The sequence below is a fragment of the Passer domesticus genome, chromosome 3 (assembly GCF_036417665.1).
Source record: "Passer domesticus isolate bPasDom1 chromosome 3, bPasDom1.hap1, whole genome shotgun sequence".
Classification (NCBI taxonomy): domain Eukaryota; kingdom Metazoa; phylum Chordata; class Aves; order Passeriformes; family Passeridae; genus Passer; species Passer domesticus.
Genome location: NC_087476.1, coordinates 7,696,604 through 7,723,924, shown reverse-complemented (window position 1 = coordinate 7,723,924; position 27,321 = coordinate 7,696,604). Strand labels below are relative to the sequence as shown.

The 27,321-nt window shown below is 37.9% G+C and overlaps 1 protein-coding gene and 1 long non-coding RNA gene across 4 annotated transcripts in view; one reads left to right on the top strand and one right to left on the bottom strand.

Annotated features, from left to right (window-relative positions):
- Positions 1-26,746, top strand: part of LOC135295926 (uncharacterized) — a 35,283-nt gene extending 8,537 nt beyond the window's left edge. The window contains exons 3-4 of one of the 3 annotated variants that reach the window (XR_010357965.1): positions 14,402-17,945; positions 25,729-26,746. This is a non-coding gene — a long non-coding RNA (uncharacterized LOC135295926). Of the gene's footprint in view, positions 1-14,401; positions 19,917-21,501; positions 23,672-25,728 lie in introns of those variants that run through there. The other 2 variants (XR_010357966.1, XR_010357964.1) reach the window with 2 other exon arrangements.
- LOC135295922 (WD repeat and coiled-coil-containing protein-like) lies at positions 274-16,606 on the bottom strand. The gene is made up of 3 exons (XM_064411776.1): positions 14,687-16,606; positions 6,036-6,156; positions 274-2,823 (listed from the first exon to the last, which is right to left on the bottom strand). Exons 1-3 carry the CDS (start codon positions 16,604-16,606, stop codon positions 2,657-2,659), a joined length of 2,208 nt encoding a protein of 735 aa, XP_064267846.1. The 3' UTR covers positions 274-2,656.
- Positions 26,747-27,321: the final 575 nt, after the last annotated feature.

The window sequence follows — 27,321 nt, the reverse complement described above, 5'->3', positions numbered from 1 at the left end:
TTTTTCCTAAGCCTTCCTATAAAATTGTAAGTGTCCAACAGAATAAACTGGAATCCTTGTTCGTTACCAGACTATTTGTGCTGGCTGATGATGGCACTTTCAGGTAGAATAGCTCCTACTTGATCTTTGAATCATACAGCAGGGAAAACAATGTCACCAATATATTACAAATCCAGAAAATCATTAAGCATCACAGAACTAAAATTTTTTATTTTACAGCTAGTTGCTTTCTGAAAATAACTGTTTTGTCATCTGAAAATTTGTCCTTTTTTAGCTCCACCAAACAGAACCAAACCAAACTTTGATAGCTATTCAAATAATCTCTTTTAATTTCTGATCTCCTCGACACTCAGATTGCTTTATAGAAGAGTAATGCATTAAAAACTAAAATGGTAATATGACAGAATGACAAAGAAATGTCTGGTTATAAGTTCTGAGGTATCTTTGATGTCTGTATACCTGCTGATCTCTGCTAGTTCAGTTTTTCACCTTCCCAGAGTTCCTCTGTAGCATTTTCTGTGCTTCATTAGTTTCAGTTTGAGTGGACAGAACTATGGGATTATTAGCCATAGAAGATAATATTTGTGGAAAAAAAATTTGTTGTTGTTTTTCCTTTATTTGTCCCTAAGTAGTCCTCTAAAATAGATCCTCCCACCACTCTAGTGAGTTATAATTAAGTTTTATTTTGCTTGGCCATAACATAAGCATTGTAAATACCCAAGACTTATGAGACACAAGGATGTTATTCAAGGGTATTTGCAGGATTAGAAACATCTGCTGCCTTGAAATGTGCTATGTCCTTTAGAAATCTGATCATGTCTTCCCTCACCATGCTATGTCTGTGAACCTTCGTGTTGCTTATTTGATTTCAGTGATTTGTGCTGATTTCAGTGAAGGAAAGCATGACTTACATCAAATTCTTAAAGCAGTAGTAATACAAATACCCATTTGAACACAATTCTAATGCAAAGAAGCAGGAAATCCAATTAACCCAATAACTATAAAGTAACTGATGTGTTTAATACTTAAAAAGTCATATTTATTTGTTGTTTAAGATTTACTTTTTTTACAATGAGGAATGCTTCTTGAGGCTGCTTAAAGATATCTTTGCAAACAAGGTAGTACAAATATATTCTGTGGTATTGCATGCCTGTGGTTATAGGTGATTTAGAATGATGATTCCTTTGTCCCTGGGAGGATACTTGCATGAGGAAGACATTTAATTCAATGAAATTGTTTACTTGTTTCAAGAATTGAAATAGTTCCTTATGAGATTCCTGGCTTCATCACTGCAATGGTACTAATGCCAAACCTCCAAACCCATTAAGGTCCTTCAGAGCGTAGCTCTACTGTCTTGGTCCAGCCTTTGTGTGGGGTGAAGTATTGTAACTGGATTTTAATATCTGTGCCCTATGAATGGGCTTGCCATAGTTCCCAGGAAGGGAAAAAAGACTCCCCAAGGGTATAAACAAGACCCAAAATGCACAGTATGAAAACTAACTCCTAATAGTAGCTTAAGTGTCCTTCCTTGTTTCCCTGGCTGTACAGGGTGAAGCAGGCATGACTTTCCATGGTTCCAGCAGTACAAAATGTCCTTGCACACATGGCTGCTCACTCTACTTTGTCCTTCTCTTTGCATTTCAATGAGGAAAAGTTAGGGAGTGCATTAAGTTCTTCCCTTATGCCTATTTCTATCACCATATTCACAACAGTTTCATTTCCATGGACCCGCCTGCCTGACTCTCACCTGTGTCTGTATTGTTTCTTGTCTCTCACGGTGAGGTTCACCTGGCTAAAAGCAAATGTTTGTGTTCAAACCAGTCCCCCAGCTTGTGTTTGCAGTCAGTGGAAAGGAACAGGCACTTATTTACTTATTTAACAGGGACAGTTCACCACAATCAGTTTTAGAAATCTCTGTTAGGGCATAAAAAATCTGCTGTAGAAGTGCTTTTCTTTTTTTGACTGATCATGCAGAGTGTAGATGAAATGTTCAGTGTATATGCCTATATTTAGCCAAATGAAATTTACATTCAACATCTTTGATCCTCAATTTATCTTGCAAGATTTTTTCTTTCTCTTCTGTGTGCATGTATAAATCTGCATACTGTGTAATACAGTGACAGGAGACAGTGATGCAGCCTTTTTAGTAATTGAACATTTTCATATAAAAATTAGGCATTTCTGAAAATGTTGCAGGTTTCCATGGGATCCAGCTGGAATAGAAAAGAGGCTGAGGCAATTTTCTTTTCTTTTTTTTTCCTATCCTGGTTTTTCTTAATGAATATAAAAGCTCTTTAGTTGTATTTTCTTCTGTGCACTTGCACCAGCTAGATTTGTTGTTACTCCATGATTTTTAGCATAATACTGTTCCTCCAAGAACATCCTGACCTCAGTCAAAGTAGACAATAGTCTCCTGGCTCCAGCCATTAAAAACAGCAGCTGTGGTGAACTTCACTGTAGGTCCAGTCCTTCCAAAGGAATAGCGAGGGTCCAGCCAACCCGAGGATGTAGCTGTAGTGTAACCATGCCACAGATTTTGCAGTTACAATACATGGAAAGTAGTGAAGACAGCTTTCTAGTCTCTCAGTGTCTGAGAGCACAGAATATCTCTGTTTTGTAGGAGAAAAGAAGGTCATTGGGGTTCTTTGTTCAGAAATTATGTCACTCTGCTTGGTGGTCGCATTGGGATGCTTTTTTTGTGGGAGTGACCTCCACAGACTTCTGAACTGTCAGTTCCATCCCTTATGATTATCTCTTGTGTGGCTTTGAATATTAATGGCACAAAGCCGTCCTTGTCTGCAGTGAGCACAATCCAAGAAGAGCCTACAAAAATTAAGCAAGAAAAAGAAAATGAGTGCACTGCTGTGGTTATGTAAATGTAGAAGCACGTTTCTAAAAGTCAGTGAGCATGCAGGCAAGAGCAGGGTTTCTTTTTGTGCACTAAAGCCTTATTACACTAATGACATTAAGGTCTGACAATCCATGCTCAACACACCTTTGTGCAAATGCAGTGAGGGGCTAAGGGAAAGATCTTGCAAGGTTTGAGGCATTTTGTCCTTTATTTAAATTAAGTTCAAACACAAGGTGCATCTTTGCTAGTTCTAATAAACTAAAACTATCTTCATCTTCTGAAAACTCAGCCAGCCTTTCCATATTGACTTTTGTTTTAATGACATCTAATTCTGCTTAGTCTTTTCACTCATCTGCTCTACCCAAATGACGAAGAGATTATAAAAAATGGAAAAGTTGCTAACAAAAATGATTGTGCTGTACTTGTTCCAGAAAGGTGTAGGGGTCTCCATGTCATTACTGTCAAACAAAGATTGCTCGATGTGTTTTCAATTTCATATAGCAAATAGAAGAAAGTTACACCTTGAGGATGATTTGCAAAAGATGATTTACAAAAGCTGCTACATAAAATTTCTTGTCTTTCAATTATTTATAGAGTCTTCTCCTAAAGAGAATTAACAAAATATGGATGACATTTTTAATCCTTTTTATTTTCTGAAAAAAAAGGGGCAAGATTTAAAAACCAAAATACTTCAAAACGTTTTAGATTCTCTTTCTGTATTGTATAGAAGAAAATAAACCTCCCCCCATTTTTTTTTTACTTTTCTTAGCTTAAAAGTGAAGCTATATTTATTAAATTGGCTTAAAAATGAAGCTATATTTATTTTCTTTAGTGATTAATCTGACTTTCTTTCTCTCTGGATATTGCAGTTCTCATTGGAAAAAAAAAGGTGAATTCTCTATTTTTTTTCCAGTTTTACACTGTATGAAAAAAAAAAAATCTGTGGCAACTTAAAACCATTGGGGGAGCCCTTATATGACACACTTTCCTCAGAGCATGTGATTCTGTCATTATTGAGCAGGGGCATTAGCTTGGATATGAGGGAAAGAAAGCCCTATTAGGTTCTGTGTTGGGATTTTAGATTTTGGGATATAAAACTATTTTTAAAATGGAATGTGAAAAAAGGAGCTGTAGAAAATCCAAATGGACCATTCTTATTTTTTGTCATGCATAACAAAGCATGCTCCTGGAGAAGGCAAATCTCTCCTTCTTTACCTACTAACAAAGCACTTTTGCAGGCTGGTTGTATGTTGTCATGTCACCTGTTACATCATAAGAAGATTGTGTTTCCAAACCATAGATCTTTAATCTTCTGCTCTTAATACTTTCTTTCTAAATCTGACCAGACTTCAGATTCTGTGAGCAGTGGCCCTGAAAGTGGAAGTTCTATGGTCCAAATGGATATTCCATTGTTGATCAAATTGATGAAGCATACTTTTGTGTCAGGCTCTTGGAACTTATTTTCACCCACTGAAATGCTGGAAATTCTCAGTGTCATTGATAACACTTGCTTGGAAGTATATCCCACAGAATATTTAAATGGAAAAACCATGTGCAGAGTGTAGTGCCCTTTTACTGTGAACAATTATGATGATATGCCAGAAAGAGAGATTCCTGTGTGCTGCTACCAGGGCACTGCACAACAGACTCTGTTTAGCACAGGTAATGGTATTACAGTCCTGGGCTTAAAGTGCAAACAATGAGGCTGAGCTCATTGCTCTTTTAACTCTGATGGTCTTAACAGCATTGCTGTGGACATTAATTTGACTTACAGTTCTGGAGCTTTTCCCTCCAATCTATTAATGCTTAAGTGTTTACTCATAGCAATAAATGCCAGGCTGTCATTATAATACAAGCATGCTCTTCATTACATACCCTTTAATTATATAGTATTAAAGGATGGGAGTGATATTTTTAAACTTCATATTTAATATTTATGTCTTGTGTCAAAAGAAACTTTTAGGAATATAAGCAAGTACCATCTAGGACTGCATAAAGAGCTACACAACTGCTTCTTCTCCAAACCTTATAATTTTGCAGGATTTGGATGAGTTTTAGAAAGATTCTTGTTTTGGTTTTTGTTTTTGCTGAAAGCATACAGACTCAATGTCAGAAAATCTGAGCAGAAAGAGGGACACATTAGGATGATTCTGAGACATTATCTTCTTTTAAATATCTCTGAATTCTAATACATGAAATTGAGGTGTTCTGCTAATTAAATATTCAGCTGCTCTATAGAGCTGAAAATAGGTTTCCTCAGTTCTCTTGTTTATTACAGGCATTTCTTTCCAAATTCAAGAGCTGTAAATACAGGCCAAAAATGGGCTTCTCCTTGCCCTGCAGCTCTGCATCATGTTGCTGCAGAAGCCTGCTGGGAAATAGCTCAGGTCTCAACAGCAGTAGAGTTTTTTCATATATGCTTCCCCTGCACCACACAGTCAAGGAAGATTCTTGAAAAAAAATATGGAACGTGCATGTGCCTGTCTTCTGGAACAGCCTCAGAAAGAGGATCATGGTAGCCTGTGATGAGAAAAGCCATCAGAAGCATTATAGAGAAATGGCTAAGAAATGGCAGCTTGTGTGTTGTTAAGAGGGTGTCACACAGGAACAGACAGGGACAAGGCAATCCAGAGGCCAGTCTGGGGCCAAGGTTCCCCTTGTGGCATCTGTCCTTATGAGTTAATCAGTGGTGGGTGGTAAAAAATGGGAGATTGGCAAATAGGAACATTGAGCTTCATTTTTTATCTTACATTAAAATAATCCCAAATGCTGCTCAATACATGTATATATATATTTGTAATATTCTGAGAGTGAGTTTTTCTCCAACCTATACTCTGTTGTTAGGGCTAAGACATGCTAGTAAGTATGGATGAAGCAAAGTGCCAAAAGGTTTCAGGAAAGCAATTTTACTTCCAGTAACACAGTGTACTGATTATTTTCTCAGCCTTCCTTTGCAGAGGCACCTAACATATAACTCTGTTAATAGGTAGTTTTGCAGTTACTTAGCATTTAAATGATTTCGAGAGACTCTGCTGTATTTCAGACAAGGGGAAACACACACTTGCAAAAAGAAGTTAGTTAGCTCAGTTTACTAAAGTCTGGGGTAATTATTCTATCACAAATGCCTCTTTTATGTGCTAAAAATCTCAGGTGAAACCAGATAGCAGAAATAAAAAGAACATACCGTGTTTCATTTCAATAACAGGCAGATCAAACAGCTGCTGGACTAAACTCAAATGGATCTTGCCATCACAGAGAAGAACGTCTTTTGTTTCTTCAGTAACTGATCCATTTGAAAAGCTTTTCTTCATATCCATGTATGTAAAAGAAAAAATCTAGTTAATGGCTTAGACATCGAGCCCAAGTACTTAAAACCATTCCTCTGCTCTTACTCCTTTCAGTTCTTTAGTCATTTTGCTTTTTCTTTGTCTGTCTTTCCTACAGTTTATAGATGTCATCATGATGCAGGACCATTCTAAGCACAACCTCATAGTCCCACGTGAGGAGGATAAAAATGCCTCTTTGGTTTTTGCTTTGTGAGCTTCTGCAGCTCAAAGCTGCCTCAGCCCTGTACGTGTATCCTGTGTGTCTGTGTGTCTGTTGGGCCTCCCTGCCTGAAGCCAGTTCAGTGGAAGGGAATGTATCATACCTGGAGTAATGTTGTTCCAGATGCTGCCACAGTAAATGAGTACTCTGCTCAATTTCAGCTGTGTGTGTGGGTGGGTTTGAGGGCAGCTATTCCACCCTGGTAAAATAACCTCAGGGTTATTTTGGTACAGGGAGTATTGCAGAGAGACTGGACCTAGCAACAGCCTCTCTGAAAAGTTGTCACATCAAGGTAGCTTGGGAATCCTGTGACTTGCTTTGAGAGGGAGGGAATGTATGGATTTACAGCCTTAGAATTTGCTCTGATATTCAATGAAAGAAAACACTTGAATATAAAGGTGGCTTGTTTGTGCTTCATGAAATTTAGGTGACCCTGAGAATCAACATTGTCCTGTGAACTTCATTTTGCTCTTTCCGTGATTTCTCCCCGTGTAGTTCCATGTGTTATGTTTTGCTTTGTTTCTTTTTCTTTGGCATCTTTGTGTTTGCGATACCCCCAGATTTTACATATTTGTTGTGAAGGGACAGTCTATTTACCCAATTTCATAGATCCCTCTGTTTCATACATTCAAAAGGGATCCAAGATAATATTTCAGAATGGGTTGACAAGACCTCATCTATTCTAACTCCTGTTCTAGTCCTACTCTGTCTGTGTCTACTTCACACCCTTGAATTTTTCTTGCTAATGTAAAACTTACGGTTGAATGAATTCACAACTGCATCTTCAATTTGTGTGCACAGTAATCTAACCTCTGACTAAATAAATGTCTCTTGTAATGCTTGTCTTCATTTCTAATTGTGCAGTCTTTTGACAGTTGGTCTCTGTGAACGTGTGCTTTTTTGCTGTGTAACAACCTTTCTAAATCAATCCCTTTCACTTTTCTGTACACAGTATCTGTGCTGTCATGCAACTGCATTGAATTCTGTAAATCAGAATGTCTGCTGACTGTTGCAAATGTCTTTTCCCCTGCTCTGCTATAAATTACTCATGCAGATCGCCTATGGCTGATTGTTATTATTTATTTATTATTTATTTATTTATTTTATTAATGATAACCATAAAAAATATCTTTCCATTAAAAAAGTGAACTTTCCAACTTTCAAATGTCTTCTTATCTTTTTTTCCACATTCAAAACAATCAGAAATTTGTTGGCACATAATTAATAAAGGACATACCTAAGGAATATATCAAGGAAGTATCATTGTCTTAGTCATAAATCTATAGCAGCTTTTTGTTACAGCTGTAACTATATCAGAAAATTTCTTTGTAATTTTTAGATATTTCCAAGTTATGTAGAACTGCGTTCTGTTGAACCTAAACACACCTGAAACTCAATGGGCTGAATGTTCAGCAGTGAGTGTGTGCTTTGCACAGGCATTGCAAAGGTGCTCTTTGCCTGTGCAGGTATTTGTGCAAAGTTTTGTCATTGCTGCAGATTGTGGACTAGCACATCTAACAATTATTTCATTTTCCTGAGTTCAGGTTGGAGTAACAGAGTTTATTCAAACTGGAACTTCAGTACATGAATTATAGAAAAAATGGACTGTACATGAGACAAGCTCATTGCCTCGACCCAGGTGGTTCATTTTTCACATAGATAATGCTTCAACTCAAGAATTATCAGAAAATAATCTAGCTCTGTCTGTCTGGACTTGACATCAGTTGAATGGACATGTATACTCAAGATGATTTTGTTATAGTTTGTTTCCTATATAGCATTGCACATTATTATTGGAACAGCCATTGGAAGTGGAAGACATTTTTGTATACACAAACTGCACAACAACCTATTTTTTATCCTAAACAGTGTTTCAAGGACAGACCTGAAAGATCAAGTCTCAGTTGTTTGTCTTTCATCACTTGTCAGCGTTTATATGAGCTATTTTCTCTGTCATATGCTTCTGTTTATAATGATAAACATAATAATCTTATACACTTATTTTTGATTTTTTACAAATTCTGTCAGGTCAATAATCTTTCTCTGTTATAATCTTCTAATTATTTAGCCTTTTTGTTTAATGCGTAGTTTAAGTGATGATTCTCTTGGAGGAATGTGTTCACACACATCATATCACAGATTAACTGATTTAAACCTATACCTTCTTGTGAGGCAGGTAACTCTTAGTATTCCCTTTTTATAGGTGATCACCCCATTACAGAGGGAGCTTAAGAGATTTAGTCAAGGTCATGGAATTAATTTGTGACAGAGTTAGAAGTACTACTAAAAGCTTGCCTCAGTATTTTCCACTTTCATGCCACAACCACGCCATAACCCAAAGACAATTTTCTAGCCAAATCTAGATTTAATCCACCCTTTCCCAAAATCCATGTCTGTTTTTGCTATTTTGTTATTTATCTCCAGTAAGAATCAGAGGACTTGAAATTCCCTGATTAAAATCCCTTGTGTTAGTTGCTTTATGCTGGAACAAAGTTTATTGGTAGACAAAGAACATGTTAATGACAGAAGAAACAAATATATTTCCACATACACTAGCATATATTTTTGGATTAAGTTTCTTTAGCCAACTTCCTGTAGTATGTTGAGTCCAACTCTCCTTCAGCAAAAACCCAGCAAAAAGAAACGGTCGATTCAAGAATTGTTTTCTCTCACCCACGTCAGCCTGCCCAGATCAGATTTTATAGCCTATAAAGGGTGTTTTGGGCAGCAGCCAGCCCCTCACAGCAATGCCAAACTGTCTTTCAAAACTCACATTTTGGATTGCAAATATGTAAGAGAAAAACATAATTTACTAAGGCAAAAGGATTCCTGGATGAGATGTTATATATCTCACAAATGTGCAATTTTCATAATGCACAATAGGTGAACATGCCTTCTCTCTCTTTTCTGAACCCCACTGAGCAGTCAGCTGGAGCTGGTTCTGCTCTTGACCTTTTCTTCATTTGTCTTGTATTTCCTAATGCACTGCCTACACTCCCCTGCATGCTGGGATCATCTTAATGAACTTAAATTCAACAACTGATGAAACAGTGAGCTAAATGAGAATGTGCTACCACTCAGATTTGTTTTTATTGACATTGGGTTAGCAATCAGTTGAAGTCTCAATGTGTTCTTCTTGCCCACGGATGTCTAGGAATGTAAGATGTTTCTCAGATGAGACCTGCCAGCTGTGTGCTCAGTGCTCTTTACCTGCTGAAGGATATGTCTCACTGATGTGCCCACACACTGCCTTTGTTCTTTTCATAACTGTATTGTATTTTAAATTCACAGTCATCTTGTAGTCATATAACTTGTACAAAAGCAGAAATTTCATCTCTTAATCCTGAAATATATTACTATGCATTTTATATTAGTTAATGTAATTACTTTCAATCTTTTTTTTTATTTTTTCTAGATGTTAAATAATAGTCATCAATTTACAAGTGTGAAATCATGATCCTTTACAGAAAATATTACTGACTTTATGTCATATGCAGATTTTATAAGCATAACTCAGCAGATCATTAATGAAACTTTTAGATGACACTGAAAATCCATCATAAGAAAATCCACTAGTAATTTTTTCCATTTTCTTCTATATTGCTATAACTATTACTATCTCCATTGCAGATAATTCCTTAACTGTCTTATTTTTCTTCTATTAATCCCTATTCTCTGCTGTTGAACAAGTAATTTCCCTTGTGGCATGATTTTCATGATACCTGTGCTAAATTACAGGTATTTTAAATATTCTTCATCCCCTGTGTGTTAATAATCTGTTCTTTTATAAGGGAAAGGTGTCAGGTTAGTACATGCATTGCACAGTGAATAATGCTGTAGTTGTCTAGGATTCTGTTTTCATTCTTTTTACACCCTTGATTTCAACTGTGTTGTGCTCCACTGGTGATTTCAGGTTTGATACCTTAGTACCCATTAGTCAGCTTGCTTTTACTTCGCACCCAGATTCATTGTGCAGGATGAGAAAAAGCTTGTAGATTAGATAGATGTGGGAGTTCCGTCCCAGAAGACAGTGAAAATACACTTAAACAGCTAAGGAAGAGAGCACTGAAGAGGAAGGAGAATTATGATTTACATTCTCACTGCACCTTGTGCAGCATTGCCACAGGTAGTGTTCATTAGGTTTGACAGCTTGCACTGCTCCCCTTCCCTGTCATTATTTCTACTGTTGCTGTGATTCCTGCCTGCTTTTTGGTAGATTCTGATTTTATTGTGGTGGAGATATGGATATCTTTCCTTTCCTTACCCTTATGTGGGACATTCCAATTGCAACCTTAATTAACCTGGCAGAGAAGCATAAGCCTGTAAAATGTTTATGCTGGAAGAGATCTGAGGTGCTCAGAGGTGCTTAAATCCCAGTGCAGTTTGCATTTATAGGGCACATCAGCATTCCTGGGGACACAATGCTGGGATTTCTCTCCACTTGGCTCTGTCTTTAGTTCTGCAACTACTGTTTCAGGTGTATTGTCATCTAAGATACCTTTTGTGCTTCCATGATCTTTATGTGTGATCTCTGCTTTCTTTGTGCACTATGATAACTTGGCTTCGCTGTTGACATTGCGTGCTCCTTTCCTTTTGCACCTGTGCATCCAACAAACAAATCATCTGCTCTAACAAAAGGAATTTGTCTCCTCTACAGACCCTGCTTGTCTGCTATTGATCAGTTTCAGAACGCTGTTGACAGAATTTGTTCATAACAAATTCCTCAACCTTTGCTCAAATGTTATCCATGCATTAATCACGCAAATTCCTCAACCTTTGCTCAAAATGTTATCCCTGCATTAATCACACTTTCTCTTGACTACTGCAGGTCTTTCTTTTACAGTCATCCTAAATCTCTTGTCTCTAAATTTCAGGATAGCTGACTAGTTTCTTACTCCAGGGAGCAGTCATATCAGCTTCCTCTTCCATCATTTTCATGACTTACTTTCTATTGCTCAACCCGAGTCAAAATTGCCCTTTGGATTTCAGAAGGGTTCATGGTCTTATTACAGCTCATCATTTCAGCCTCGTCTTTGCTCATTTTACTGTGCCCCCCATATATTGCCCTTCTTTTCATCATGTATTTCTATCAGAGCTTTACTGCCATATGTTTGGACCTTTCTGTTCATCTCCCAGATATGTGTAAAAACAAAAACAGCACATTTATTTTGTAGCTGACCTTTATAGCTGGCAATAAAGCTTCCCAGAGTAAATTGTATGAAGATACTATAAAAGTACAGATTGACTTATGTACAATTATTGGTTTGTGCTAAGAAAAGAAAGTCATTGTGACTAATTGCTGAAAAGATATTATTTCCTGTTTAATTATGCAATATATGCTATCAGTGATATAAACTTTTGACATCATACTGCTTGAGAACAAAATGTAGGAGTCTGAAGATATTCTTCAGATTAGGATGAATGTTATTCCTCCTGGAGAGGTTTGCCTAAATGCCTTTAATTTGAGATCCAGATTGGCTTTATTTCCACTGTAATTAGCTTTTGAATGAGACTAGTTTAAATATTCTGCAGCTGTTTCTTTTCTGGGGGAAAGGATGATAAAAGTATCTTTTTGCAAAATGAAACAGAAAAAAATCTGTGACATATCCTTTTTTTTTTTCTTTTTAAATAATATCTTGCATTTGTCTGTCTGCCCTCCCACATTTCCCTGAATCACAAACTTGCATGTGATGAAAGAGCAATAATATTTGCTTTTCAGGGTTGAATGATCAAGTTACCTCTGGTGGCTGAATGCTATTACAAAAGTGATAGTGCAGTGACATTTCCAAAGTGTGAATGATCATGGTTTTCTTCTATGGCTATGGGCTACAAAGAATACAAATTGTGGTAGCACTGCATAGATGTGACTTCAGAGGAGTTACAGGCAGACTTGCACTAACAGGATAAACAAAGGTTTTGAAGGCTGTTAAATGAGCAAACATTATGAATTATTAAGTAATAAATGTTTCTGCTTTTTAGTTTCCTAAGCACAACAGGAAGTACACATAAATATGTCAATAATGCTTCTGCACAAGTGTTCATAATTGCTTGTTAATTATTGCTACATTTTTAACTATTATGTTTTATACTTCCATTATATATTTTAAATGCATAAATATGGTTATGTAGTTCTGATCATTGAATTCTTTAGTACAATAGATTTGTCAGTCAGGTCTGAGCCTCTGCTAGGCTGGGGATTATAGAGACACTTAAGAAGACATGCACTTGGCACAAAGAGCTGGAAGATAATGGCGATATTATTGACTGGACTGCAGTGTTCCTAAAGCTTAGAAAGTTTTCCACTGGCTGATATTTATATCATAAGGCAATAAAGCTATTTCCTGACTTTTTGCTCTGCGAGCACAGAGTCTGGCTGGAACCCACAGCCCAGCTGGTCTCTGAGCTCACAGTGCACTAAACAACTCCTGAAGGAGGAGCAAGGTTCGGATGTCTGAATATAAACTAATCAAAACAACTATTTCTCCGAAAATTATTAGCTGCCTATGAAGCAAATATTTCCCTGTCTGTCTGTAGACCTTTCTGCCAAGTCTATTTTTCATTATTTTTTGGCATCATGCTGTGATCCTGTTAGATTTCAGAAGAAGGGCTGAACTATACAAGGCATTAGTCGAGACTTCCCCAGGAAAGCTGTGTGTGGGACGGCATTAGTGGCACTTTTTTGAGTCATTGTAATGCGGAGCTAGCAGTGCTTGCTGCTGGCTTATTGTGAAACTAACCTGTTCAGATAAATAAGTATTCCTATCTAAACATAGTTTTTCTAGCAGTATTTTAGAAGGACTTAATATTTTTGTTGTTCTTTCCAAAGAAAAATAACAGGTTAACTTATTCTTACTTCTAATGCAAGCATGTGCACAGCAACTTCAGATCTTAGATTAATGTTATGTGTCACAAATAAAACTTCTCTTGGGAAAGGTTAATCCAATTGACTCCTAGAAACAGGGCTGCTTGCTAAATAAATAAGTTGATTTATGTTAAGAAATCAAAATTAATTTGAACATACTGGAGAACAGAAGGGCTTGCTTCTTGGCCAATAAAATCCTAAATTATTTAAAATAGACATGCTACTTTTTCACCAGAATTTGTATAATGTGTTCAAGTTAAATTATTGATTAATTCAGATCGAAAGCTTTGCTTTTATCCAGACAACCCAACACGCCAGAATCTGTTTAAATGCCAAGTAAACACTTGCTAGAAAGTAATGACCATGATTGAATTGAGTCACCATTCCCTTAATGACTGTTTAAGGAGGGGTACTTACATGTCTATATAAATTCCTTTAAAGTTAAAGGAAGTAAAATTTGCTTCAGCATCATCACAAAGCAGTGTATTATTTTGACATAATGCTGCTTATGTTGCAGAAGATAAGAATGCATTTATAATTGGCATCTACATCCTGAAAAGGGTACCAGTTTTATCACTTCCATCAGCATGTTCAAAAATCTGATCAGTATAAAGTTACTATTCCTGTGAATAATATTAAACACAGTAGATAGAAATAATTACCCAACCTACATTCCTTACTTGAAATTCTTATTGAAGCCAGGAGAAAATTTGCCAAAACAAGGGTAGATAGGAACATGATGATTTGAAATTCTTATATTTATTTAATGAAGTTATAATTACATATTGATGGATTGGAAGGTTTTTGTTTGTTTGAGGGGTTTTTCCCCTGAAAACTGGAAGTGGTTATGTGTTTTACAAACTGAGTACATCTTATTTTGCAAGGAATAGTGTTGAGAAATCAAAGCAGAAATAAGCCAAATTCATGTAATATCCATTTAAATTTTCCATAAATTGAGATTCAATACTTAGCTTCAGTCTTGTGAGTATGGCTGTCTTCAGACTCTGGATTTGAGCTCAGGTTTAAATTTATTACATTTCTGGTGAGCTACTGTAGCCCCCCATTCATCAGTTTATCTCTGCACTAAACTAAAATATAAGCCTTTTGTAGATTAACAACTCTGGCTCTGTTCTCTCTGACAGATGCACACAAAATCAGCCGGTGTCCAAGACAATTCTGCATGATCAAAGAAGAAACAGACAAATCTCCCATGTTAAGTATTCTCTAAACTATCCACATCATCCTGAGTTGTTGTTCCAATGACAAATTATAATTTCATTTTAGATTAAGCTTGATTCCAACCCAAGGTTACATTTCTTATGGGTTGATAATAATAAACTGCATCTTCTTGTTTAAAGCTAAATAAATGCAAGACTGTTTAAAAATTTGGTTCCTATCACAGTGTTTCTAAGCTGACAAAATGTTACCTGGTAGGTGACGTGCACGACAGGCGGTTCCTGGGAGCAGGGGTAGGCTAAAGATATCCTCCTCCCGTTCCTAGCCAAGTCTGTTATTTCAGAAAGACTCAGCTGTAACTCATTGAAACTGCCACAAAGTCTCTCTAAATTTCTGGATATGTGACTCATTCCCCTTTCACTTGGCAAATTGTTGTTTTTAGGAGAATGTGATGCTTCTTGGATCATGTTGAACTGCACTTTGGGAGATGTTGGTCTGCTGGAAATCCTGCTGGGTGATCCAAAACCACGAAGAGACACTGAGCGATTCATAGGTTCAGCATCCAATGTTTCCAAGGCCACCGAGGAGTCACCTGGGAGCCTTTTCTCATCCAGGTCACTCACACTTGATGAAGAGCTCTGCTCATAGCTAGGGATCTTTACTTCTTCAATGAGTCTTCTCCTGCCACTTGGAGACTGAATAACTGTGCTTCTTGGTATTAACAACTCCCTGCTTTGAGGCTGGTCTTCTGTGGCAAGGTTCTCAAAGAATTTTCTTTTCCCAGGTATATTAACAGAGGATTCAAAGTTATAAAACATATTCTGCTTAGTCTCAGGCAATGCTGAAGAATTTTCTTCCAGCATCAATTCTTTGACCATAAGACGCATTACATACCTGTCTGAACTTGAAGATGGAATGAGATTAGGATCAGGGAACCTCTGCTTGCCAATCAGAATCAATAAGAGTTTATCTGTTAAAAAGCATAGGCCCTTTGGTCTTTCATTTTTTTCCAGCTGGATTTGTTGAATGTGAGGCATAGAGGAAGAGGTTACTGAATACACCAGAACAATATTAGAAGTATTAGAGGCTACTGCCACAATCTGAGCTCTAAGGTCAAAAGCCATTATATCAGGAACCGGAATACCTGGGATGGTGACTTTTCTGGTGGTCGTTACCTTCCTCTCAAAAGTCACCAAGATCAAGTGAGAAGAATCTTGACCATTTGCTCCTGCAGAGTCTTTGCGTTTCAGAGTAATGAGAGGACTGGGATCAGACCGACGGTGGTTTGCAAGGATATGGGTCAAATCCACGGGACCTGATGAAGAAGAAGCAACTGAATCAACACCTGATCTATCTGAATCTATGGACTTTCTTCGTGTGTCCATGGAGTATTCCTCGTCACCAAGCACCAAAGCAGACTGTGAGATTAAAGAAGCAGCTTCTGTACCAGAGGGCACATCAAATGCAATGCCTGCATTGAAACCACAGATGTTATCTAAAGGAAGCTCAGTAGCTACAGCAATTTGGAAATCCAGAGTGGCTTCTATAGCACAGATGTAACCTCCCACATCAAAAACTGGGCAAAAGGAGCAGATATTTAGAGTTTTCTGAGCATTATCCCATATGTAGGAGTGCAGGGTAGTGCCTATAGCAACTACTAAACGATTACCATCCTTAGTCCAGCAAGCACAGTGGATGAGTCCGCTGCTTTTGATGTCTGCCTTAACCCGCGTATTGTCAGTGCGAACGGCGTGCAAGACTGAAGCATCTCGTTTTGTAAGCACAGCCAAGACCTCCTTCTTTGGATTCCAGACACAGCCCTGAGAAAGCAGTGGAAATGGTTCACCAACTTCACAAGTCTGAGAAATCAAGGGCTTTTTCTTCTCTGCACTGCTGTAGACCAGCTGCCAAACGCTTACGTGCTTTTTGTGCTGAACAGCGAGCAGAGCTGGGGTGTCTGTAGAGCAATATGGGCCCCAGTACAGCCCATGCACATGTTCAAATTGACCAAGAATGCTTGAGTCTCCAAACTTCAGCTCTCCATTTTGATAGTATAAAGTAGTCAGTATCACTTGCTTCCCATCTGTCCAGGCAATTCCATGCACAGGGTGGATAGCTTGATATAAAGCATTGAGACCAGTTCTCAGCAGCTTTGCCTTTCCCAGATCCATCTTTTAGGCTTTCTTTCTAATGGGTATAGTTCCAAAATAGAGAATCCATGGAATTCACTTGCAGATCACCATGAGAAAGTTTTTTTCTCATGTCTCCTTCCCTTCCTTTCCAGCATCACGCTGCTAATTTTCTGCTAATAATCCAAGAGACTATATTGTGCACTCCTTCTCGGGAGGCCTGCAGCTGCTCTTCTAAGTATAAATCCATGTCAAAGCTGCTTTGGCTATGTCTTTTCCTGGGAGGAGTTATCATCTTCATGTGATTGCTAACAAGGTTTAACCAATTACTGTGCGTTTTCGTAGAAGGCTATTTTTAACTCTTCAGTGCTGGGAATATATTTAAAAATAACACTAATGCATTGACCTTCAGTGAATGAAGGTCTTTACCAAAGAGAGAGATCATATACTGGTAAGCCTAAGTATTAAGCTACAGCCTGAAATAATGACCTGACACTTCTTTCAGCTAGCCTTTGAAGGATGAAAGAAGATTTAAACATAACTGAGAACTGTACAAGGCAGATTGCAATCTGTGATGGGCAGCATCTTTCAAAGAGACAAGATCTGAAATGGCTATGAAAGGAAAGTAGAAAAGGGAAATCATGCTCTGTTCTGTTAGTAGTTGCAAGAGAACAGAAGAAGGTGAGATTAAAAAAAAAAAACCAAAAAAACAAACACCCAAACTAAAAAGCCCCAAATACATAGTCTAGAAGCAAAGAGAGCTGATTGGTGATTAGTGTTCATTTTACTGGGACATACTTCCTAGCCACAATATATATTGATTTCTTTCTTGGTCTTCCTAGCCACCTGTATCTGAGGGCTGTTCTCTCATTATACAGACAGAATGCAGAGAGGAATCCAAAAATTTCCTGTTTCTCCTAACCCTGCATTTCCCACAATATGTAACATAACATCTTGCAAGATCCTTGAGTCGTCAAAGACCAAAAGACCCAGCCAATAAACAGCTGTAGCACAGTGGGGCTGTGGGAGGATGCAGCAGTTTGGGTGGGCTGTGTTGTTTCAGGCCCAGAGCTGGGCCAGATGGACTGCCTTGGGTGTTTCCACCCTTCCCTCCTCAGCACAGCCCTCTCTGGGGTTAGCTTGGACACTGTGTGTGTATGGCTGAGCATAAATAGTCAGGGTGGGATTAATTATCTTAAATATAAGCACTCATTGCTATTTTCAGTGCCCCAGGATGTCTCAGACAGCCACACTGAGCTGGCAGGTACAACACAGGACTTAGAGAAGAGTAGTGCCATTCTGGGGTGGCAGCTGGCAACAAAGAGATGATCCCCAGATAGTCCCTGGGCTGCCTAAGATGGCATTAGAAGCTTATAAGCAGGTAAGTGAATCCCGTCCTCAGCATCTTTCTGTAATTCTTGTTTTGCCAGTGCATTTCCTTTCAGCTTCCATGTAACTTGTGTCTCTTGCTTTGTAAATTAACAAAAAGTGAATAAATTAAACCTGGGCAAAGGTTTACAAGCTATCAATGTAATCACAGTTGTTAAAGATGTAAGACTTAACAATACACATTCTGCATCTTCGGCTCATTTATACATTACATATTTGTGTATTACCATCTGAGGAAAACAAATGTCTTGTTGAAGCCAGTTGGGCCTCTGCTGTAAGATTTTTTAATACCCTTTTTCCAGGTGTATTTACTGAGGATGGTTATTATCACTAAAGAACTCCCAAATTGATGTAATTATATCACATGCTCATTCACAGCTACCTTTTATTTTCTTTTGCAAATTATTTCATGAAAATTACATTCAAAATAAAAACTTTTTTATATTCTTCATGAATAAGCCAGCAAGGATGACTGGAATCAGTAAAAGTTAAAAAGCTACATATGCAGATTAGAAGATCCTTTTTTTATGCAAGACTTGTAAATTCTTTGGTCTCTGTCTGTGCTTGTGGAGAAATCATGATTTTTAATGATTTTACCTTACCCTTTGTGGCCCAAATGCCACTCTGCCATAACTATTTCACTAGTTCTAACAATCTCCTCCAAGTTGTAGCAGGATTTTTTGTTTTGTTTTCTTTTTTATATTAGTGAAAGTTTCTTACTCATAGTAGTTATAATGAATAGATTGCATTAAAATATAATCCCAGCAGCTCCATAAATTGACAGAGTCTATATAATATTTATTTATTTTGCTTTAAAATATTGGTGTTTCACTGCTTTGTTGTCTTCTGGGTGTATTTTGCTGAAACTAATAAAGCTGTTCTTTGGCACAGTATCTAATCTATATTCTGCACCACTGTGCTTTTAATATCCTAACAAAAATGTGTCACAGCTGGATTGTAGCAACTTAAAATGTGGTTTGGATACAGAAACTTCTGCATCAGTGTGACTGAAATGCTCACATGTTTTGCTAGGGATAATGTGTATCTGCCAGCTATGCTGGTATCTTGAGAGCATGGACTGATTACTTGTGTGGAAGACTGGACTTTATTTGCTGTTGGGTTTTTTTAAAAATTTCATCGTCTTGTAAAGCATTTGCTCTTCAGCAGTGTCTGTGACATTATCAGAGGGTAATATAAGGCTGAATATGTGAGGTTTGCTAGTAAGTTTGTCAGAATCAGCCTCAATTTTGGAATTCAGGTCATCTCACAAACACTGAAGTCTTGAAAAATATTTGCAGCAGAGCTACAGTGAGATTTTAATCTATCTCTGAAGGGTTTAGGAAATAGGACTTCATCTGAAGTCATACTTATGGCACACATATGAAGACATACTTCATCTGAAACATACTTATTTATAATTAATTACCTGAGATACACAGATGCAAAGATGGCAACATCCACAAAGTTCCACTGGCATGGTAGTGAGCTGGGGAATAAAGTAAGCATGAGTTTGCTGTGGCCTTTTCAAAACTCTCTGAGGCTCGGTGTTCCTTGAAATCTGCAGGGTGTAGATACACTGTGAGCTCTATTCTGCAGCAATTGAGTTGGAACTTCAGACTCCATTTGGGATAACATTTGATCTGAAGGAGAATTTCCTCTCATGGTTCTGGTGGGAGGCAATAATGTGGACAAGGAACTTCTGTGAGAACAGAATCCTCTGATACCCCCATAAATATCATGCATGACAAAATTCATTTGAGATAAAGTTATCTTTCTTTTTATTAAGATTATATATTTTTTTTAAACTGTAAATAATGGGAGACTTGTAAAATATACAGTGGGGAATAAAACCTGAGTTATACCATGATTATGAATTTGAACAAGCTGTACTGGGGATCAAAGAAGGCACAAAGTGAATAAAAGAGACATTGAACTTTTGTTTGGCACAACCTCATTTAAAAAAAAAAAAAAAACCAGGATTAAAAAAGAGTGGGCAAAACAAGTTCCCTTCATTCAGTTAGCATGCTTTTTCTGAAAAAAAATATAAATAATATTTTTCCATCACCTTGGCATGCACAGATCTCTGTAGCACACACTCAAAATAAAGGCTGGTAATTCAAAACTGTCCTGGAAACACCACAGTTAGAAATCTAAGACACTTCAGTGGGCAACCACAGTCTTTACACCGACAATAAGCTTGATTCTGATCTATTAGCATCTTTGTGCTTCTGATTAGCTCTGGTGTAACTGAGATCAGAATGACACCTTTGGCTTAAACAAGGTGCCTCACTGGTGGCACCTTGGCTGGCTCTCTCCTGCAGAGTAATTCCAGCCAGCCAGTCCTTGGTGCTTTGGAGATGGTTTTTGGAAGTCATACATTAAGTCCAAAATTGGACACTGAGTTGCATATAGCTGCTGGTTGGTAGATATGAGTTCCCATGGTTCTTAAAGAGTGTTGGAAAATTAATCCAGCCTTCATCATTGCAGAGGGTGAGCTGCCTTTTCTTATAATACTGATTTTTAGTGATGTTTTTCCACATGATGCTCTACTTGCTCTTCGGGGAAAGAGTGAATACTTCTTGGGCCCAAATGGATCAGAGCTAATGAATTCCAGGTTCTTAGATATATTTACCTGTCTATTTCTTGTCCAGTGGGATATTGGTATCTGAATACTTCTGTGGATCTGAGTTCAGTGCCTTGATGGAAAAGCTGAATTTCAGACTTCATTTTCTCCTTTAGTCATGGTAAAATAACTCTTCCGGGCTAAATCTTCCTTCAAGTTAATTAAATAGATGTTAATATTCCTGGTGACTTCAGAGGAAGAGAGATCCAGCTCAATATGTAATAAAAATGTAAGAGTAATATTTTTTCTAATATTAATTTAACTCAGCTTCATTAAATGTCTAATACTTGGTGGTATTTTTACTTCAAAAGTATGTCTGTTTAAAGCTACTCACCATGAATTCACCAATTTAAGTAGGTGTGTCATTTACTTCAACACTTTTGAGAAGCTTGAGTATTTATTTACGTAATAAATGCATACTAAATGTCTTTATTCTTTCACACTGACATTTCTTTGCCTTGAGATCTGATTTTAAAAAGTACTTATCTGTCATAAGCTAACTTGAACAGAATGTAAAAATTATGCACAGTTAATAAAGAAACAAAATACGTAATCTGTCAGAGCAGATCCACTGATCCATGCCTTGTAAATCAGTGCTCTTCTGACAGGGATATGCCTATGTGCTCTTCCTGCTCTCAGAATAGGATTTTAGTCACCAACTACACGTTTTTAGGTATGTCATGTAAAGTGGGAAACACCTAATGAAATACTGTAATTTTTACATGCATATATTTAAGAAATTGCTAAGAAGTTTGGTTAATAAAAAAAAAGAAACAAAACAAAACAAAAAAACCCAACCACAAATGCAAATTATTGTGTTAAGGCAAGCCCCTCATGTTTTCTATGTAGGCTACATTCAAACTAAGGAGACTTCAGGCAGCAGAGTCACCACTTCTTTCTAAGACTGTTTTTTCCATATGTGCAGAATCTCGGTGTTATCCTTCGGGAGAAACTGCCTGGGCCAAGGGTACCAGGCTGGCTTCATCTGTCATCTGTAAATAGAGGCATCTAGCATGGGGACACATATGGTGGACAAGACACTGCTACAGCAAGACAAAAGTTTTGCCTCTTCTTGTAGAAGTTTATAAATTCTGTGAGCTCATTTCTACCCCCAGGGATATGCTGCTAGATGGCAACTCTCCAAATGTCATACGTGTATAACTGACTGCAGTGACCTCTCTGACACTGGACCTTGGGGTCTCTAAAATCCCTCTGGGTCTCAGGGAAGGCACCAGAGATGCTCCATCACATCATTTGAACTGGAGCTGTCCATCACTCTTGCAGGTGTGTTGGCAGCAGCTTTCTTGAAGCTTGTGGCTCTGTAACAGAAAGGCAAATATGCAATTCTAACATAGAAATCCAGCACATCTCGAGGAGTAAAGTTGGTGAAGCAGTTGTTAATCACCCAAGCCTTCCCTTTTGTGGTTTAAAGTGAGACTCTAGTTCATTGGAGTGGAGAGAAGAGAACCTAGTCTTTTCAGAAGGCCATTTAATTCTCACTCATCAAGGGTTTAATGTTTTTTGGGTCTTCAAAACACTTAAGCAAAACTGGTTAGCAAAGCAGGGTGATTGTGCAAACATGGTCACAGAGAATGAGATTCATGCCTCATTTAATTGTAGTGTGGGATTCATCCCACAAATAAGTATTTTTGCATTAAAGTAAATTGGTGTAGCCACCTACATGAAGGTAGTACCTGAGCTCCCATTAGGCAACAGCATGGAGCCTCAGCTCTCTAACATATATCTGCACATACACACTACAGTTGTCTAAGTCAGACACTAATTCACTTAAAAGTCAGTGATGAGAAATAGATACTTTTAGGGCATGATTCATTCCATCCTAAAGTACCTAAAATAGATGAATAGCTCTTGCTTTATGAGTCTAGCTGAAGTACTCGGATAGGAAATGGGTATGGACAGATGAATGCCAAGGAATGGTTGCGTAGTCATTACGTGCATGTCTGTTCTAACTAGAACATTTATCAAAGATCAGCCCACCAATAGCTCTTTCTAGAGCTACATGATTCCTTCCCACACCCTTCCCACTGCTGAATGCCCTCTCTGTCTCAAACCACTGTTTCTTGACTTAATGCTCCCATATGTACATGCCAGTCTCTTGTACACACTTTAGAAAGCAATCAGATTTTCAATAGAAACTCTAGCACTTATGTTACAAAAATTATACTGGGCAGAAGAGCATGAAATGTTCTTTAGGATATATTTCTGTCTTGGCAAAGAGAGGGAATGAATGATCTAATGGGTCTTTCCATCTGTAAGTCAACATTCAGCTTCCAAATTATGACAGTCTTTTTCTTCACAGACATTAAAAGTATTTGTTTTTGAAGCGGTCTCATATTAGTACCTTCTTTTTTACATGATGATGTAAATTTATACCCTTGAAGTGATATTTTTATAATTCCCACCAGACACATCAGATAACTTAGGAACCTCTTGCATGGTTAAATGCTCTCTGCCACAGTGTGCATACTCAGATCACTCTCAATTGAAAACCCATTGAGACTTGAAGAACAAAGGATAGCAATATTTTTAGCAGATTCATATTTGTTCCAGCTTGGTAAGTTGAAAAGGTCACTAAACTCTGTCAGCTCTGGGAAAATAATTTATTATTGTAAAGAAACTCAGGACAGCATGAGCTGGACATAATCCTCTATCCAAACTGGTAGGTTGACAATGACAGAGACAAACTCTTAGCAACACCTGTTTTAGAAAGTGCACTAGAAAGCAAATTTTATCAAATATATCAAAATTGGTTACTTCTGAATCACATGGGTTCTAGTATCTATTCAAGCAGTTAAACTGTGTTTGAGAATATTGATTGAGAAAGATTGTGGGGTCTCTCTTATTGTGCTTGATGTTTGGGGTGTGTTTGGTGATAACACTTCCGATGCCCAAGATAGTTGAATAGTTTGCTGTTGCTGGTTCTACTTGGGACAATTTCAGAAGTGTCTGAAGAAAGCTGACTCCCAGCTGTATTTGTAAATGCTTGTAATAAAACACCTTTAACTTGGCATCCTATAGAAATGTTCTTGCTAGTTAGACTTAATAGAATCTCCCTACTTCCCTGATATAGACAAAAATATGGGTGAATGTGTTCTAATACAAACCTGCTAATTAAAATGAAACTGTGGTAACATTGTATTGTTATCCCCCTGCTTTTTAAGTAGTTCACCTGTAAGTGTCTGTGTAGGCTGAAACTGAGCTATAGTGGATGATGTTTTTAACCCACAGCCCTTAAGATACTGGAAGCATTAGCTAGAATTGGATTGAAGGTCCGGTGGGGTCTACATTTTTACTGAAGGGCTGTGATGGCTGTTTTGGCCCTCTTTTTTATCTTAGATAAGGACTTCAAATGTAATGGAAAATAAAATTAAAAATACTTTTTCCTGCTTTCCTAGTAGGAAGGATTAGAAATGTTTCCACTTGGTCATTTTAAGCCTAAATACCTGTTCTCCAGGATTCAGCCACCATAGGTGCACAACCAGTAATGGCTGATTCAGCCTTGTCTTTCTCTAAGAGAGCTAAAGACCAAATGCTGGGTCAACCATGATGGGGAGCTGAATACCTGAGAGATTAGTGTTTGTGTTTCTCCTAGAGATGAAATAGAGATGAAAAAGTCTGAGATTTTTCATGGCTATCTGTTGACACTTACCTGGAATTAAAGCTATCCCTGGAGTATGACACAATAAAAACCCCAGCTTTTTACAATCTTTCTGTGCTCTCCTACTTGTAGCTGCTCTGGTATGTTACAATCCACCTCCCTGGCTGCTGAACTTTTAGTTATAACTTCAGATCATTTTGGTCAGGAGGTTCTAGAAACTCATTAAATAGTGTTATAATTGCACATACAGAATGAAGGAAAACAAATACAACCTTAATTTTCTGAGTCCATTAGCCAGCTCCCTTGACTCATTTATCTGGAGGATTGAGAATGCCAGTTAATTTCATTTCCACAGTTACATTTTCCAAAATCATCGAAAGACTAATCAAAAGCTTGTAGCTAATATTTGCGGCTTGTTTGGTTTTCTCCTGTTGTTTGAACTGCTTCCAATATGTCTTGCCAGTGACATTTCTCCACTGAGCAGAATAAATACCAAAACTGTAGAGAAATAGTTTTACTGAAGAAAGCAGCAAATGTGTTTCCCTGCAAAATACAAAGTTTCTCAAAGCCACTGACGTCCTTCTGTAACTTCCACAGCAAGGAAATGACAGAGCCCAAATAATTAGTTTACAGAATAGATGCAATATATGTAATTCCAGTATTCTTCCACAGCTTGAAAGAGAGATTTACTTACATTTTTAATCAATTATTTGCTATGAAATATTGTGTGGAGGAGAAAATCAAATCTTCTTGCACTGTCTGCTTAAGATATTGTTATTATTGGAAATTTTATTTGTGAGACCACACTGCATGACCCTGAGTTTAGGCTCTGTTACTTGCCCTACGGTGTTACTTGCCCTCTTTTATTTATGATAAAAGAGGACCTCTTCCCCCAAAGTATTTGAAATCTAAACAAGGTAGAATGATCATTCTTCTCATATAGATTAAATACTGAGACACAGAGAAATTCAAAGCATATCTTCAATTCAGCAAGCTGCCTTCAAAAGGGTAGGCAGTGAAACGATATCACTGCAGCAATCTGCATGTGTGCTAATTAATCTGGATGGATGCTGCAATTTCATATTGATATTGCATCTGAGGTGCTAGCAAGTGTATTAACCACTTTGGATCATTATGCATTGCAGGGTGATTTAGGATCTTGCAGTCAGTGTTGGAATTGTGGTTAACCTCACTACCATTATTTAATTTCCTTCTCCATGCTGCATGAAAAATATTACAAACTCATATATGAGTTTAGGGGAAGGGATCTTTGGAGGCCATATGGTCCAATTTCTATTTTGGAACAGGGCTGACATCAGTTTGTTCCGGTTCCTTAAGGCTTTGTTTGATAGCTCATCTTGTGAAGATTTTTTTATCTACATATAGTCAGAATTTCTCTTGCTATGACTTGTGTCCACTGCTTCTTGTCCTTTTGTTGGGCATCTCTGAGCATAGTGTGACACCGTCCTCTCCACCACCTGTCAGGTAGTTGTAGACAGTAACTGAGATCCTTCTTCTCTCTGTCTTCTGCAGGCTGAACAAACCCAGCTCCCTCCTTCTCTCCACGCTCTCCAACCACTAACAACATTGGAATGGTTGGGCTTGCTCCAGTATGTCCTTGGAAGTGTTACATTGCATCAATCTCTTCTAGAAGCAAGCTCCATTATTAAGATCCTGGTCTTGTGGAATTTTTGCCTCCATTCCAGAACACAAGCTACCAATTTCTTGACTCTAGTAGCTGGTGGCATATATCCTGATGAGCTGGAGTCTTCCCTCTGCATTCCTGAGGTTACCTCACCTGGTCTTGTAAAAGGCTTTGAAGATCAAGTCTAAGACCTTTGTAATGACTCACATAAAAGTGTTGTGAGAGAGAATATGTACATATCTGAGTTGGGAAGAGCTTGGTGAGAGAGGTGGTGGCTTTCAAGGCAGTTTTAGTGATACTGAAAAAAATCCAGCTGCAGTTTTGCACTCAGAGCTACAGCTGCAAGAGGAATTAATACAGAAGTGGATAAGGAGTTCCAAGAGGAAGATGAGGATTTGGAATAATTGCTTCAGGAGGAAATTTTATTCTGTTGTGGGGCATTTGGAACAAATATCAGTTGGGAGGAAGTGACTGTGCTGCAGACCAGCAGTGGTGAGAAGTGAAAGAGGCACATGGAGATTTTTGGGTTTAATCAGTTAATCACATGGCTGTCACTGTGCGTGTGCTGTCAGACTTACCCTAAGCATGTGCTTTGAGAGGAATCACGGATTCTGGCTGACTCTCTTTTGTCAATGCTCATGATGCACAGGAACATTCGCAGTGACACGACCTGCTGAGCTCTGCAGGCCACTGTTTATTTTGGGCAGGATTTTTTCCAGTGAGGTGCTGGTTTTGCATGACCTGTACACTTTGGGATTAAAATTACTTGGTTGCACATGTTGGTTCACTGAATGGAAAGGTCAGTATTTGTAACACATTTTTAGTTTGTTTTCACTGTTCATACCACACTGGTTGGATTTCAAAGTAATGCTGGTACTTTATCCATGGATGCTGCTGAGGGAAATGTGTATTGTTGGAGGTGTTTTGTGGCCTCCATGAATTTTTACATTTGCAGAATTTGTGCTTTCCATTTATGGGCAATTTAGTGCTTTGCCTTCCAGGGGTGTTCTTTGTGTGCATATGGAATCTATTACACATGATTTGCAGATCCTTTGTAGATTTAAAAAACAATGAAGTATGGGATTTCACAATATAGGAACTAAGTTAAAACACCCTAAAAAATTTGAAAACTGTCTTCCTAAAAGTGGACATGCATAAATATTTTGTAAACAGTGCTGGCTGTAGGGGTTTTTAACTAAAGAAAATGGGATGGATACTCAGCTGCTAAACTTTGAGGTTTTGGGTTTTTCTCATAATGACTGTGGCAAATTGTCCTCTTTGTGACCACTGAGTAATCTTAGATGTTGGAGTCAAGTGGTTCCATCAAAATATTTGGAATGAGTGTGGATAGAACACCCCCACTTTTCCAGCCCAGTCTTTCTTGTGCCAGAATAGAAAATCATGCTGTGGGAAGGTCTTGTGGTAAACAACTGTTCAGGAACGTGATCTCTCCAGAGCTTTGGGGAGAGAGATGCTGGACT